The sequence below is a fragment of the Calypte anna genome, chromosome 1, assembly GCF_003957555.1.
Source record: "Calypte anna isolate BGI_N300 chromosome 1, bCalAnn1_v1.p, whole genome shotgun sequence".
In the NCBI taxonomy this organism is placed as follows: Eukaryota; Metazoa; Chordata; class Aves; order Apodiformes; family Trochilidae; genus Calypte; species Calypte anna.
The window spans coordinates 114,889,903-114,906,665 of record NC_044244.1 but is presented as its reverse complement, the minus strand read 5'-3'; the positions used below and the strand labels follow the sequence as shown (position 1 = coordinate 114,906,665).

The 16,763-nt window shown below is 39.0% G+C and overlaps 1 protein-coding gene across 1 annotated transcript in view; it reads left to right on the top strand.

Moving 5' to 3' along the window:
* Positions 1 to 15,485, top strand: part of PRRG1 (proline rich and Gla domain 1) — a 30,104-nt gene extending 14,619 nt beyond the window's left edge. Inside the window, exons 3-5 of the mRNA XM_030456353.1 lie at positions 2,631 to 2,680; positions 4,490 to 4,650; positions 13,311 to 15,485. Of these exons, the coding sequence (XP_030312213.1) occupies positions 2,631 to 2,680; positions 4,490 to 4,650; positions 13,311 to 13,835 (736 nt within the window). The 3' untranslated portion in view covers positions 13,836 to 15,485. The remainder of the gene's footprint in view (positions 1 to 2,630; positions 2,681 to 4,489; positions 4,651 to 13,310) is intronic.
* Positions 15,486 to 16,763: the final 1,278 nt, after the last annotated feature.

Here is a 16,763-nt window from a genome sequence, read left to right as displayed (position 1 = left end):
CAGGAGTGTTTCAGTTGTTGTATTGAACCAGGTTTGGGTCTGTGGACTAGAAAAGGGGTGTTAAGCAGAGGGCAAAGATCCAAGTGATGCCTCTGCAGTGGGACAGTTCTGTGAGTGTGATGTCCCTGTAGTGGCCATGCAACTTTTGCCTCTATCCTCAATCAGACTCTGGCCCAGCAGGTATTGGGTGTCATTGCAGGAAAATAGCCAGGTTTATCTGACAGCTTGGAAATGGAGTTGTCTGGGGAGATACAGAGAGGTAAGGCAAGTGAGCATAAGAAAACTCACACATTTTGAGGAAAATGTGCATAATTAGTTCCAGAGAGCTGTGAACACTTGTAATTGCTGTAAGAATCTAATGTAGATTGTTGAAGTTTCTGTACTGCAGTCACTGGAAAACTGTATTGGTATTTCCTAGAGAGGGACACACTGGTTTGTTCCTTTTGTAATGAAAGAAGGAAGGGTAGAAAGAAACAGTTGCATTTTGCTGCCAGTTCAGCAAATCTTTATTTTATCACTAGCTCATAATATAATTGCATCAGTTTCTACTGAAGAAAATAAAAAGTGTGGGTTTGTTTTGGGGGCTTTTAGTGATTTTGTTTGTTTGTTTGTTTTTCTTTTTCCTTCTCTTTCTCCATGTTTTCACCAATTCCCCCATCTGCTTATGCCAGTGTTCTCGTGTTCATTCCTAAGGATCATGCTGAACCAAGTGGCAGGTGCCAGGTTCAAAGCCAGCACTGCACATCCAGGCCATCTCTCACCCTGCTCCTCCTGGAAAATGTCCTGTAGCAGGGTAGAGGCAGAGCAGTCCCTTTGTTCCCACTGAAGTTCCCAGTAGGCAGAGCTGTCTACTTGTGACTCAGCATGGTTGTGGGTGCATGGTTTTTGGCTTTTTTTTTTTTTTCTTCTAATCTTGTTGAAATCCCCCCCCCCAAGTTGTTTTTTAAAAGGGTGAAATATTAAAGAGTAATTGGTATGTAATGAAAAAAAAATCTCCACTAGAGAGGAGAAGCCTAGCAAGGTGCATTTTGTGCATTGTGTTACTGCAGCTGAACAGAGGGAGTGAGCACTCAAAGGTTTTATTTGTAAATCTTATTTGAGGGGTTGTTGCAAAAGCAGCCATCTGAAACTGGAAGCTAATAAATGGCAAAAGAAACTCTCCTTGTAATGAATGAGGGAAATAGTCATACCAAGAGCCAAATTTCTTTAAGACCTGTTGTTTATGCTTGGCTATTTCTTTAGCACAGGTATTTGTGTTGTAACAAGGTGACTACCCAGAAAACAGCACTAAATTTAACTTTACTCAAGAAGCAAATGGCAAAGGTGGTTTTGTCTTTGCATAGTCTGCTAAGAAAAATTCAGGCTATTGAAATGGGTTATATATCCTGAAGCTTATTTTTAAGCTCTCTGCTTCTGTTACCCTGCAACACTTAGAAGTGAAAAGCTAAATGCTGTAATGGTGAGATTTAAGAGTGTTTTAAACTCCTCTGTTTACTTACATTTATTCGCCATGACAGAGATTTTATGAACTTCTTTTAAAATCAGTTTACTCTTGCATCCTACATATCTTTGTACAATCCTGCAACATGAGCCATGTTGGAAGTCTTTACTTACCCTCTTCTCTTACAGCAGCTGTTGCCAACCTTGGTACATAGTTACCACTTTTTTATGGAGAGGTTTGCTTCTGAGGTTTGGGTTTTATGAAGAGAATGAGGAAACTAGTATGTTATGTTGATGTGGAACCTGACCTCTGGAGTAGAATTAATGCCAACCTTTAGGAGAAAGTAATTTATTTGTTAAGAAAAACTGACTTTGTGGTGTTGTACCAACTCTGGTAGACAGCCACACCTTTCTTGTAATTTGCTGAAAGCTTTTATTTTCTTAACTTTTCTCATACTAACAAAGGCTCCAAGAAACTGAAAACTCAGACTGCCATTGCTGCCTTCAGATGCAGTTCTTGTTGCCTGGTGTTCTCAACAAGCTTCAGGCACTTTCTTGACAGTGAGCATTTTTTGTCTGTTCTCCTTCCAAGATGAGGTATAAAGGATGTGTGAGTACTTGTAGGGCTGGTTGTATTGCTAGTCCCTTTGCCAAATCACAGGTCTTGTTCTGCACTTGAACTTTATGCAGGCTCCTGTTTTAATCAGTAGCAGACTCTGAATGAATTTGCAAGTGCTTATTCTGATTTCAAAAAATCTGATCCATAGACTAAAGATAATGAGTTGACTTGATCTTTGCAGAGTGAATTTAAGTCTTAGAGAAGGTATAAGTAATTACAGTGGAGAATATAATAACCTTTCAGGTTCAATTAAGTAAAACAGAGGTTGCAGATTCACTTAAAAAGATACACATTCCTATTTCATATTAGTATTTTTGCATATTCTAAATATGGAAAGCTTTTTAAAAGGTTAAAGTATTCACCTTTTCCCAAGAGTTATCTTTTCTTGGATAGTATTTCTGTGCTGCTGAAGTTAGTCTGCATGCAGTAGTGGTGCAAATCAAGAAGCATTGATTTTGACCATGGGGTTTCCAACACTTTTATATATGTAACAGTATTTGGCTGTCAGGAGAACCTTCCTAGTTCATGCAAATTCAAATACTTAACAGGATTTTTCCTCCTTTGTTTTCAGACTTGATATCTGCAAGTTCCCTGCCTTGACAAGGATCATCATGGATAGTGGTAAGTTTGTCAATTTGGTAATGAGTGTTCATTCTCTATTACTCCCAATGAAGTGAGCAAACCCCCAAAACTGCCCTCTAATCAAAATCCCCATCAGTTTGCACAAAGAAATGTCCTCTTCTATTGAGCTGGTTTTGGTGTTACATATGGTACAGCTCTTTGCCCACACTAACCTGAACTGGAATCATACTACTGTTTTGACAGAGATATTATATACAGACCATAGTAAACATCACAAATTTCATTTGTGGGCCCGTGAAAGCAGAATGAAGACCATAGAGCTGAATTGCCTGCCTAGAGTACCTAAGTTTAACTGTTCTTACATGTGTCCCAGTAACCCCAGAATCTCAGAGCAGAAGTCACATTTAAGCTTCATAAGTAAATGCTCAAATAATTTTTCTCCCTCCTGCCCTTAGCAAACCAAATACTTTCATTAAGATCACCTCCAGAAAGACTCAAATGTATTGGTAGCACAGCTGCTGCAGCTGTGTTTATTTCTAGTATTTAGTGGTGGTTTCAATCTGCTTGGGTGTTCGTAAGGAATTAAGAAAACAAAGCCTCAATAATAGTCACAGTCTGACAAAAAACCAAAAGTATAGCAACCATCTTTTTACACTTGCTGCCATCCTTGTTTAGAATTCAGAATCAGATGATTAAGGAAAAAAGAAGCAAACTGATTCATATAAAATTACAGATAAATGATTGCTTAAAGCAGTTAATCTCTGTCCTTCTGCAGACAGTGAGAATTTGTCTGTCCCAGACTAACTATAACTGAACCAATGCTGAAATGATTGCAGAGGTCAGTAAAGTAGTATGAGTGTGTTAGTTTGGCAGTGCATTGAATAATTATCCCTCTTTGATGACAATGAGAGCCCAAGAACAGTGTTGAACTGACATGATGTTATTGCTTCCTGACCTGAAAGACTTGGAGAATTTCTGCATCATTCACTGCAGATGTACCTCCTGGGTAATTCAGTCAGCTGGGTTGTGTAGTGTTCTGGTTGCCGCATATTACTATAAAAATCATTGAGTACAGGGAGTTTGAGGGAATGCTTGGAATATCAGAAGAAAAGAGGTTGCTTCAAGCAACCTTGAGCAAAAAAGCTAAGCAAAGCAAATAAAAAATACCAGTGTCAGAACATCGGTTGCCTTTTAGGGTAGCTGTATTTGATTCATCAAATGAGGTGAGATTTTGTGTAAGATTCAAGAAAGCAGAGGTTACTTTCTCTAAACCTCCCTCATGGTCACTTTTTCACAGCTGGCTGAGATTTCTGGAGTGAAAGGGAGCAAGTCTGCCTCAAAGTTGCTTAAGAACATGTAAAGATTTAACTTTGACTGTAGTTGTTCTAATGAGTATCACTCTGGGTAATACTCACGAACATTTATATAAAAACCTCAAAGCATTCTGAGTGTGATGCCCCCAGGCAGTTGCAAACATCTTTTTGGACGGCCATGAGCAGGATTTGTTTGTTCTGTGTCATTTTAGCTTAAGAAGTTGCTTGAGCTGAGCATGTGCCTGTCTCATCTGACCAGTCTTCTGAGGCACCAGCTTCAGTCTCATTTAAGTACACAAGACTTTGCTGGATTGAGGTCCTTTGCATATTTATGACATACAGCAGAGTAACAACTGAAATTGCAGGCCCAACTACTTAAAATAATTAACAAAACTAGAAAAGGCATTATCCTAATAAATACAGGAAAAAAAAAGATCTTTATTTCTCAAAAACACATTTTCTTTGAACAATTTTAGCATGAGGTTTTGCCTATCTCTTTTAGAAGTGACCTTCATTGTTTCTTCTCTCATTTCAGTGTTCTTAACAGAGGACAAAGCCAATTCTGTGTTAAAAAGATACCCAAGAGCCAACACGTTTTTTGAAGAATTCAGGCAAGGTGACATAGAGCATGAATGCAGAGAAGAAATCTGTAGCTATGAAGAAGCAAGAGAAGCATTTGAAAATGAGGAAAAAACGGTAAGTTTTGGTGTGTATTTAAAGAAGGATGGGGTGTACTGATAGTAAATTTTTGGTTGTGCTGAATGCTTGTGTGTTTTCCAATATTATATTAGACTTGGTGTGTTGGTTTTTTTGGACGTGTTTCTTTGAGCAGATAATGTTTACAGTGCTGATTGATAGACTGCACAGCAATAAGGTTTTAATCCTTTGTCCAAATTAAACTGAATTTGAAGATGGTAGAAGTCTCAAAGAAAATTATGCTCACAAGCATTGTGAAAATTGGCTGCTAGGAAGAAAAGGAACATGAATAATCCCACTTGTGAAAAGGAGGGCAAAACTGTCACCTCTCTGGCAGTACTGTTTACCCAAATAGCCTGTGTACTGGTTCTGCCATCATCACACACTTAAGGCTGACCTGGATTTATAGAATCATTAGAATCATAGAATGGCTTGGGTTGGAAGGGACCTTTAAGATCACCTAGTTCCAACCCCCCTGCACACCTCCCACTAGACCAGATTGCTCAAAGCCCCATCCAGCCTGTCCTTGAACACTTCCAGGGAAGTCACAGCTTCCTTGGGCAACCTGTTCCAGCATCTCACCACTCTTACAGGAAAGAATTTTTCCTTGATATCTAACCTAAATCTCCCCTCTCAAGTCTTAAATTATGTCCCCTTGTCCCCTTGCTACACACCCAGGTAAAAATCTCTACTCCAGAGTTCTTGTAGGGTCCTTTCAGATGTAGGAAAGTTGCTATAAGGTCACCTTGGAGCCTCCTCACAACCTCAAATTCTTTAGCCTGTCTTCATAAGGGAGGTGCTCCAGCCCTCTCAGCATTTTAGTGGTTCTCCTCTGGACATGTTCCAGGAGCTCTGTGTCCTTCTTATGTTGTAGACTCCAGAACTGGACACAGTACTGCCAAGTGAGGTGTCACAAGAACAGAGGGGGAGAATCACCTCCCTTCACTGCTGTCTCTGCTTTTGGTGCATCCCAGGACCCAGTTGGCTTTCTGGGCTGCAAGCACACACTAATGGCTCATCTTAAGCTTCTGGTTCACCACCACCCCCAAGTCCTTCTCAGGGCTGTCCTCAATACTTTCTCCTCCCAACCTTTATTTTCCTTCATGGGATTGCCTTAACCCAGCTGCAGAACCTTGCACTTGGCCTTGTTGAACTTCACCCAGTTGTCACCAGCCCACTTCTTGAGCCCATCAAGGTCCCTCTGGATGGCAGTGAGTTGACTCCCTTCCCTCCAGCATGTTGACTTCTCCAAACAGTTTGGGTCATCAGCAAACTTGCTGAGGGTGCATTCAATTCCACTGTCCACCTTTGTCACTGACAAAGATGTTAAACAGCACAGGTCCAAGTACTGACCCTTGAGGAACACCGCTCCTCACACATCTCCATTTGGACACTGAGCCACTGATCACAACTCTTTGGGTGCAACCATCCAGCCAGTTCCTTATCCAACAAGTGGTCCATCCATCAAATCCATACCATTCCAGTTTAAAGATCAGACTTGTTCAGGACAGTGTTGAATGCTTTGCACAGATCCAGGTAGATGACCTCTGTTGCTCTGCCTTTGTCCCCCAAGGCTGTGACCCCATTGTAAAAGGCCACCAAGTTAGTCAGGCAGGACTTGCCCTTAGTGAAGAACATCATACATACAGTTTTATTTCTTGTAAGAAATTATGGGATTGGGACTGGTATGGGGAATATATGGAAGTACAGGGTACAAGTCTTCACTTACCTTAATCCATCTGGAAGAACTTGTTCACATGAAATGGCTGAGCAACTCAAAAAGCTTTCCATTTAAAATACACCTTCAAATCTTAGATGCTGATGTTGCTGGCCAAAGTGTTCAGTGCACACATTATTAATCATCTAAATGTAAGGAAAGACTATGCCCTTCTTCAGGCTAAAATCTGCAGGTTCTCAGAGTATTGTTAAATAGCAGTGATGTAAAACATGGAAAGAATAGTAGTTTCAGTGCTACCATGTGTTATACATGAACTTGGAGGGAATGAAGCAGATACTGCCCACACAAAATTGTTGCCTAAGTCTGTTTGCTTCTCTGACTAAAAAAAGCTTGTGGGCTAATGGTTTTGCAAAGCAATAGCTGCACATCATACCCAGTATATTTTATATTGTTTCCCAACAAATAAATACGGCACACAGGTTTTTAATGGTGGCATCTGACCTATTTAATGCAATAGAATCAGGAATTATTTTTTTTTAAATTCAAGACAGACATATTAAATTGGGAATGAATTGGAGGACAGATCTAAAGTGAAAAGCAGGTACTAGAAAATATGACTCAGAAAACTTATTTTCAAAAAAAGCTCCTATCCCATTTGTATTTTTGCACAAATCGTACTTGAAAGGCTAATAGTTAATGGATGAAGTAGCACAGAGAGCATTTCAGATATCTTCCAGAATTTACACAGATATTGTGTTCCACTCTTCAATGGCTACATCAGAAAGTAGCAATGCTACTGTGAAGGCATACTGAACATTTTCAGTTCTTGTCATCTTTGTGCTGGAGGTCATACCTGAGGAGATGGATTAAGATTGAACGAGATATTTCTGATTTTTTTAAAACAATATAGTAGGATGTGCAATGTCTCTTCAAAGCTTCATTCTGAAGGTTCTGCACACGCATTTTTTACTTTCCGAAATTGACTTTGTGTGGACATTCCTAATGATGGTGCATTGTGTTATTAAGAATAATGTTTAGAATGGGAATACTTGTGTAAAATTCTAGCACAATATACTTTTGCTTAAGTAGCACTGGAAGATGAAGCCACTGAAGAAGGCATAGCCTAAACATGGTGCCACTCACTTCAGATTGTTATTCTCAGCTTAGGAACGTTTTATGTTGTGGTAGATAGCATTTCCCTTGCAGACTTATTTGAGGAAAAATTAAAATAGGAATAGTTACATTTCCACTCTTGCCCTTGTGTCACAGTGGAGAAGGAGCTTCCCACAGGGTCTTGACTCTTTATCCATTTATGTTACTGTATCCTTTTTGCCTGGCTGTTTAATTCTCTTGCTGGTAGCTTGCTAAAGGGTCAGGGTCTGTTAATGTGCAGTCATGCCTGACCAGCCTCTTTGGTCTGGGCTTTGTTGAGTCCATTGTTCCCCAGCAGGTACCCATCCTTACAGCCACTTAGCAAGGCTTCTGTGTCTCAGAGGAAGGAAATAGATGCAGTAGACTAGAGTCATGATAATAATATGTTCAGAGTAACAAAGATGCAATGATTCCATAGCACAGATAGAATTCTGGAATTCCAGTAGGAATTACCTATCTCATTGTATCTTTGTTTTGTGCAACTTGTACTTTTTATGTTGTCCACTTGGTTCTTGTTTTCTTCAGTCTTCTGGGGAGGTGTACAACATCTGGATTTCTAATATTAGAATAACATCAAGCAGTTCCCTCAATTTTTGATGCATCAGTTTTTCTTGGAAATTAGCATGTGTATGAAATATGGAATGCCTTTAGTATTGTGGGGGCTTGGGGATTTTGACAGGTTCAGAATTGTTAAAGAAAATTATAAAGTTAATCATAAAACTAACAGTATTATGTTAGTAAGCCTGGATTCAACAGGGAAGAATTTTCAGGACTTTGTGGATAAAAGAGAATATGAAATGTAGTGTTGACAAATGTAATGCATGCAGGAGGGAAAGGGAATATTCATTATACAAATATGATGGGCTCTGAACAGAACTCAGGAACAAGATCTGAATTTGAATCTATTAAGACTTGAATTTAATGCTCAGCAGTCAAACAAAGCCAAAGCAATATAAATACCTGAGTGTTAAGAAAACAAAGAAAGTAGAGACCAAAATAGAGAACATAATTGTCATTGCACACCTGCATCTTGAATGTGCCATGTACATATGGCTCATATAGCTCTGATCTATCTTCTAAAAAGATAGTTAGTAGCTGGGGAGGGACTAGGGGACCAGAGAAGTGTGACAGCTGACCATAGATACAAAAAGACTTCTGTAACAACAACAGATTGGATAAAAGTTAAATCAAGGAATATGTAATAATACCTGTGAGAAGCATAAAGACTGAACTGAGGTCAGTCACTTGCCATCCTTCTAGCAGGAAATCTTAAGAGTGCCTCAAAGAAAGTGCAGAAGGTGCAGGTTCATAGAAAATAGAAACATCTCATCTCACCACAGATAATAGAGCTGTGGATTTCCTTGCCATAGGATGTCTTGGATGCTAAAAGGTTATATAGGTTCAGAGAACAACGCTATAGATGAACAGAAGATAAATCAATCTGGGACCACTGAATAAAAGGGGTCAGCTCTTGGCTAATGGAAGTTCTTGAAGTAAAAGTATATGGAAGCAGGGAGAGTGTTACTGGCTACTTGTGTTTGAACTCTTCTTTTGGCAGTCTCTAATGATTGTTGCCAGAGAGAAGATAACTGAAGATTAGGTGAGCCCTGGGTCTGATCTTAGAAAAACTGTCTAGTTTTCTAGTATGGGTGTGATTGGAGAACTGATATTAATTTTATTTCCTGTAAGCTATTTTATTTTAAATTATACTGAATTCTAAAAGTAGCAGGTCTTGTGTTTCAAATTTCCCACAAATTTTAAGTATTATATAAGTTGCAAGGTTCTTATATAGCTGTGTTTTAGCAAACAAACCACTAAAAAGTTTAGCAAACAACTTGAAACTTGTCAGCACCAGGTCTAGAATTAGGTGATCAAGCAAAATGTCTAGCATCAGTCTGTGTCTAATTATGGATGCTGTGTAAGTACCCAGAAGAGAATAAGGAAATCTTTTCCTGCCACCTGAAATTATGGGCAGACGAGAAGAAAACAGTGTAGCAGGTACTTTGAGCTTCCTATTATTGCTTTGTTCTTGTCCTTTACCTGATGAATACTAAGCAGTCTTCTGTCATATTATTAGTTCACCTTTAAAACAAGTCAGACAATTGACCAAGAATCATTTGAGGCTAACAGCCTCATGCCAAATGTAGTAAAGGCCTCATCTGAAATTCTCAGCAGGGTGTGAGTCTCTTAACTTTGATGGGAAGCCCTTAGTTGATTCAGTGTTCAGACTGATCCTGACTCTGTTTTGAGAAGTATTAGAAATAAAAGGGGAACAAAAATCTGGAAAATTGGCTGTAACCATGTGGGATGCCTTTGAGAATTCCTTTTGGTTATTTCAAAGTGGATTTGCCAAAGCAGTAAGAAACAGTCAGAAAAGTAGTTCTTGGTGGGAATATATGTTTGATTTTTTTTTCTAAGTCTTTTTCATTGTGATTAGCTGATTCTGTAGCCTGCTTAACTTAGTTTTGCAGCCTTTTACGTTTTTTTCCCACCTTGAGAACAGTGCTCAAGGGTAAATGATTACTGGAGTGTCCTCTTCATAAATCATAAGTTAATAAAAAAAGTCCTTTTTGTTGTTGGTTTTAAGACACCAGCAGCTATGGAAAGGGTGTTTGTTCTGTGAGTTTTCCAACTTACAAATTTCTCTTGAACTCTATACAAGTTCTACAGCTAATTCCTAGGTAGTATTTCCCCTTCTTGATTTACTTGCATAGCAGTTTGTACAAATTCAAGTTTTCTGTAGGTTTTGGGGGGCATGCTTTGAGTTTGACTAGATGGCTTGTCCTTCTCCTGAGCCTTTACTTTACAGTGCAGTGTAGCTGTGGGATAACAGAGCCAAGGGGGAGCTACTTGGCAGCTGCACAACTTGAAGTATTAGTTTCCTGCAGTTCCAGTCAATCCTGTCAGTCTGGAACTATCAGGTTTTGTGCTTCTCTTTAAGATTTGACTTGCAAAAATGGAAGCTGGAAACCCTGGCTTTAGTAAACTACTAAGTTTTTGGCTGGTGGGTTTTTCCTCTTCCTAAAGAGGCAAATGTAAAGAAAGCTTTTTTTTTTTTTTAATTACTAAATAAGCATTTCTTTTCATAGTATTTTTCACCTGTGTTCAGAACTTCATTATTGTCTCTGTTAGACAGTCTTAGATGTTAAGCACTGTAGTTTTTGACAGAGGGGCATAAAATTCCAGCTTGGAATTTGCCTTGCCTTGTGTGCAAATGGAGGTGGACACCAAACCAGTTTCATTAAGGCAGTTTCAACTCTTACCTTAAGCTCTTTATGCACCTGTCTGGTCACACCTCAACTTGAACATCTCCCCCAGCCACACAAACTATTCTGAATAAATTGTCTGCCACTCTGGGAAGACAGCTTTTCTGCTGCTTTGACGTGACTGACAAAGAGCAATGCTTATTTTTCAGCTTTCTGAAGAAGGTATGTGATGTTTTCTCCAGCAGATAGAATTGAGTTAAAAGTAAGATGGAAACATTACTAAAATACCAGTCACGACTTACTGCCCTTATATTGGGGAAGAGTGCATTTCCTCTGCAGTCTGCAACACAAAATAAATTGCTAAAGGAAAAGGGTGATTTCCTCTATTTCAGCAAAACTACCTTTTTCCTCCACAGAGCCTTTAAAATGATACATCCTTGCATGGTGTATTTGATGAATTTCAGAAGATCTTTGCAACTTTGGCCTTGACATCATACATTGTGCCATTTTATTCCTTTGCTTCTGTTGAGGCAGCAGAACAGTGAAGTGGGAAGCGTGGTTTCAGTACAGATAACAGCTGATGATTCTTTTTCTGCTTTTTCAGTTGAGATTATTATTTATTGCACTGAAGAATCTAGTTAATTGTATTCAAAACAGGACAAAAGGCAATAGGTAACAAATCTCCCTAATTATCTGATAGGGAGGGGTGGGTCTGTTTGATTTTGTCTGCTTTTATCAGGCAGAGATGCCAGTTGTGCACCTGAATCAATTTTTTAGTGCTAGTTTTTCCCCTCAAATGTTTTTCTTAGGTCAACACAGTTGATCTGGGATTTACTGTGGAACTGTATCAAGGAAGGCCTTTGTAGAGAAGCATTTAGAGAGGTTAGTGCATCTTCCAAGACTTGCTTACTTTGTTTGAGGTCACGGCTACCTGACTTATCTTAGATGATTTGGACTTGGGTTCACATCAGAGAGGGCCACTGTGATGTCCTGCTTTGACATCAAGCCTTGGAATTTAGGAAAAAGACCTAATCCTGGTTTGCCATAGGAATTAATAGCTTTCTTTGGAGGTTTTTTGTTTGGATTTTTTTGTGGTTTGTTTGTTTGTTTATTTTAAACTTACACTGACTATAGGGATAAGAAAAACTGAATTTGTATTTAAAACAAAAAAACAAACAAACAAAACCAAACCCCCCCCACACACAAAAATCAATTAATTAATTAATTAATTAAATAAAAACCAGCCAACTACATGGCAAACAGTTGTTTCATTCACATGGCATAGATCTTACTTTTAGTAAATTCTGATGCAGAAGCATTGTGAGCGTGTGTTTTGACTGTGGGGTCAGGGCCTGGCTTCAGACAGGCAAGCTTGGTCTCTACCTGAGAAGGAGCAATGCTGTTTCTGCCTCTGAAATCAGTTCAATGGCATTATCTGTTTAGTGCTGATCATTTGCCAGCAGTTCTAAGCTGAAATAAAGGATGGGTCTGCTTTGTGTGTGCACAAAGTCAGTCATTCTGCAATCTGAATATGCATTTACTAATAACTGAGCAGTGATCATGTCAGTTTCATCTGGTGAGTATTTCTTAAATACTTGCATGTGAGATGTGTGTTATCATTCAAAATAGATGATGGCATGAATATGAGTGAGTCAGGTCTCCAATTTTTTAAGGAAAGTAAAGAATTAGAGTTTCTGGCATGGATTGGGGTTTCTGTCTTTTTTCCGTATGCATGGCTATAAAACAGTGGACATGTTTCTTAGTAGTAGAGATCTTAAAGGTGAGGATGCTTTTTTGAGGTAGGGTATGCTTTGTTTGTACTATCTTTTCAAAATATTCACTTGAGAGAAAATTGTATGGCGACATGATCTTTGTATTCCTGCTTGTCTGTATTAATATAGCAAAGAGTACTGTCAAGTGCTCTTGTCCCCCTTCATCTTTGTTTTACCCTGTTCATATTTTCACTTTTCATTTTCTGTTCCATTTATCTGTAGCTGTGTTGTCAAAATTTCTAGAGTATAATAAGACGTGTAATATTTTCATACTGCTGAAGCAATTTTTAGCTATAAACAGAGGACCTGAATTAACTCAAAATAAGCTGACAACAGTTGCTTTATGAGCCAGAGGGTGGGGAAAGTCTAAATTACGAGATGAAAGTACAACACCGTTGTGTTTTGCCAAAATGATCTGTCATCCTGAAACAGTATTTCCCTCTCAAAATATATTAGTATATAATTACAATTTTAAAACAAACAAAAACCTGTGATTGGTGCTGAAAATTTTTTATTCACCAGCCAGCTGATGCACATACTGATTAGATTTCCTAGCTAACTCCTGTCTGTGCTATAGGTTTGTTAATATAAATTGCGGGTATAGGAAAAAGCAGTGAGGAGTTGTTCTGAGAAAACAAGCCAACAAAAAAACATCCTTTTGTATCACAAACCACATCAGAATAAAATTTGAAAGTTTATTGGGTGTGCTTATCCACACCAGTTCTTATTTTAATCGTCAATATTTGTAATGTCTTTTTGTTTTTTCTCATTCATTCATAATAACTTGATAACAGTGATTATTTTCTTTTAACTGTCTTATAGTTTCTGACTTATCCTGTCTTGCTCTTCTAGAAGGAGTTCTGGAAAGTCTACAAAAATGGACTTCAGGGAGAAAGTAACACAGGACATAACTGGTATTCATTTTACCTTGCATTTCCATTAATCATTGGCCTTTTCATTATCCTCATTGTCGTTTTTGTCATATGGAGATGCCTGTTTAAAAAGAAAATGCGTAGACAGTCGGTGTACGTGCGTAGGGGAGCCCACGAAGCGATGGGTGACGGTGCAGTGGCTGATGGCAGAGGGCCCCTTCCACCGCCTCTCAGCATTGTTCATTCCCCACAGGAGGAAATGTATGAAGTCAGTGGGCTCTCTCCAGGAGGTCTGAGCTATATGGATGGACGGTCAGACTCAATATCCACAAGGCTCTCAAACTGTGATCCTCCTCCTTCATATGAGGAAGCCACTGGTGAGATCAGTTTGAGGAGAAGTGAAACTGAACAACATTTAGATCCACCCCCCCAGTACGAAGACATTGTGAACTCCAGTTCAGCCAGTGCCATTGCACTCTCTCCTATTGTCACCAACACTAAGTAAAGCAAGAAGAATGATACTGACTTTTCACAAGTTACTAATTGTTTTGTAGCACTTTATCTGGGCTTATTATGCATTTCTATAATTTAATGGACTTGTACAATGAACTTCACTTCTGGTTTAGATTCACTTGTTCTGTGGGTTTGGGGTTTTTTTCCTCTACAGCAGGTCTTAAAAGAGAAGGAATCTGTGTTGAGAATGTAATGCAGGTGCAAATGTGGTTCTCTGTCATGCTTCTCAAAAGTACTTCTGCTTTGAGGGATGTCACTTGTTTTATTCTGAGCACTGTCCATATTCCCCACAAGATGCGTGGGATCCCCTTCCCCTTTCTTTCTGCAAACTGTCAGCATTGCCTAAAACAGGGAGTCCTTAAGCAACATTATAGATAGTTAGGCTACAGAGGACTGATTTGGCGGTATTGCCTCTTGTCTGGTTGATTACTTTTTCTCACTTGGATTTTTCTTACATGCTGCACCCCATCCTGGGCCCTCAGAAGGCTGAGAAGCAGTATATGCCTTGGTGTTCAAACCAGCATCTCCTTAGAGTATGATGGCATAATAGCAATAATTTCAGAGTCCTAGTAGTAGAGGTGTATAAATGTTTAGAAGCTAACAATTCAAGACAGTAGTTACTAAATTTAATAGTGTACTTTTCTGTCTGTATTCTGCCTTTCCTCGCTGTATTCCTGTCTTTTTTTACTTGTGTATTCTATAGGTAAGAAGTGTGCGTGTTGACTTCAGAACTTGAAAGTTCATGAGACGGTTAATAATGAAATGCTGAAAGACTCATGAGCGTATGAAATCCTGATCATAGTATAGACTAGGACCAGGATATTATCCATAAACACATGAACCCAAAGGTATTCCTTTCCTTCATAAAAAGGAAAAAAATTGAAAGCATTAGGTGTGTGTGACTTTTTTTTTTTTTTTTTTTTCCCAACCATGAAATAAAAACCCTTTCTTCAAATCCTGGTGGCTATGAAAATCCTCTGCAGAGAATATAGATACTTTTTTCCAGAACCAAATACATTTGTTGCTTATTCATTCCAACAAGGTTCTTCTGTTGCAAAAGCTAACACTATGCATTGCAATAAAATAAAACAGCTTACATTTTTCATTGTTTCTAAGAACAGTGTAGTGTTTTTATCTATGACATGAATTCTCAATGCATGTTCTGTTCTCAGTGTACAGAAGTTGTTTTGTTTTTTCCAGAGCTCTTAGGTTACAGGTGCTCATCAGAGTAAAAGGTGCTGGGAAGCATGTTAGTCCAGGCTGGCTCCAGAAGTTGTGTGACCAGCTTGCTTCTGCTGTCACCAATGATGAGCTGTGGAATGCACCTGACATAGGGCAGAACAGTGAGGATTCACATTGCTGGATTTCTAAGGGCACAACCCAGGCACAGTGCCAAGCATTAGTTTAGAGTGACTTTTTCGATACTAGAGAAGAGCAGGTTTCTGACAAACTTGGTGCAGGTAGTATAGAGTCTTGGACAAAATATCAGCCACCTGGTTTAGACACTGATGATGTTAAGCTGGTGCAAGCTGTATTGTGGTGATTCTTTATTCCCTGCTTAATTTAGAATCATTGAATTTTCAGGGTTAGAAGGGACCTTTAAGATCATCTAGTTCCAGATCCCAGTATGGGCAGGGACACCTCCCACCAGATCAGGTTGCTCAGAGCCCTGTCCAGCCTGGCCTTAAAACTTCCAGGGATGGAGCTTCCACCGCCTCTCTGGGCAACCTGTTCCAGTGTCTCACCACCCTCATGGTGAAGAACTTCTTCCTAACTTCCAATCTAAATCTACCTTCCTCTAGTTTGAATCCATTCCCCCTAGCCCTATCACTACGAGACATCTTTAAAAGATTTAAAAGCTAATTGCTCAGTTTGGTTTGTGAATATTTATTTCAGTTTTCTTCACCCCCCACAAAGGTAGCGTGGCACTTGCTTTCATAGTATTCTGTGACCTACTACTCAGCTAGTACCAACTGAAATCTACTTGGCCCTGAAGAACTTCTCTGTAATCTTGCATTTCTTAGAACAGAAACACAAACTCCGTCTTGTTCCAAAGACCCCAGAAGAAATGCCAGTGCCCTCCATTTGAAATCCCTGTTGGTATGCTGGATGTGTACTGGTGTCTGCTGTCTCATGGGGATTTGGCCTGTCTTTTCCCTAAGGAATTTTACAGAAAGCTGCTGAAAAGAAATATGTGGTTATACATGGGTGTGTGGATGAGCACACTTCTGTAAGAATTTGATAAAAAGTATTGACCAATGAAGGAAATATTTTGATTAATTTTATGTTACCATTTTTGGCAAAGGATAGGTTGCCTAAGTTGTCTACTGGGGATCTTCAGTTGCTAAAGCAAGTTGTATTGGAGTTAATAGATCAACTCGAGGCCAAATTGTTGTCAAAAAAAGAGAAAAAACCCTCTTGTTTATATTTATTGTTTATAATAGATATTGGGCAGAAAAGTACAATACATTTTAGGGACTTGTGGTAAGAATTGCCTGGTTCTTGTTATTGGACAGACTTTTTCTTTTGAAGTGGCTTTAGCTCTTGTGTGTGCTGAATTGCCACTTGTAGAAGTTAAAGCTCCTTTTATACTGCGTGACAGTTAATATACTGCTTTAGGCAGACGTTACCAAAACAAAGTGCCTCATCTCAGCATGCAGGAACCACCTCAAAAAGAGTTGGTATTTCAATGTCCATGCCATATTGGCATCTTCTGTGCCTGCCAGCACAGCTGGCAGTTTTAGCAGTAACTTTCAATGTTTGGATACAAGACTTCCCTGTAGGAAATGCATGAAGATCACCCATTTCACATTAGATCATTAAGCAGCTGTCATTTTTTTAGATTACTTGGCCTTTTTCTTTTTTCTTTTTCCTTTTTTTTTTTTTAAAAAAAAACAAAACCAAAAAACTTTTTATTCCA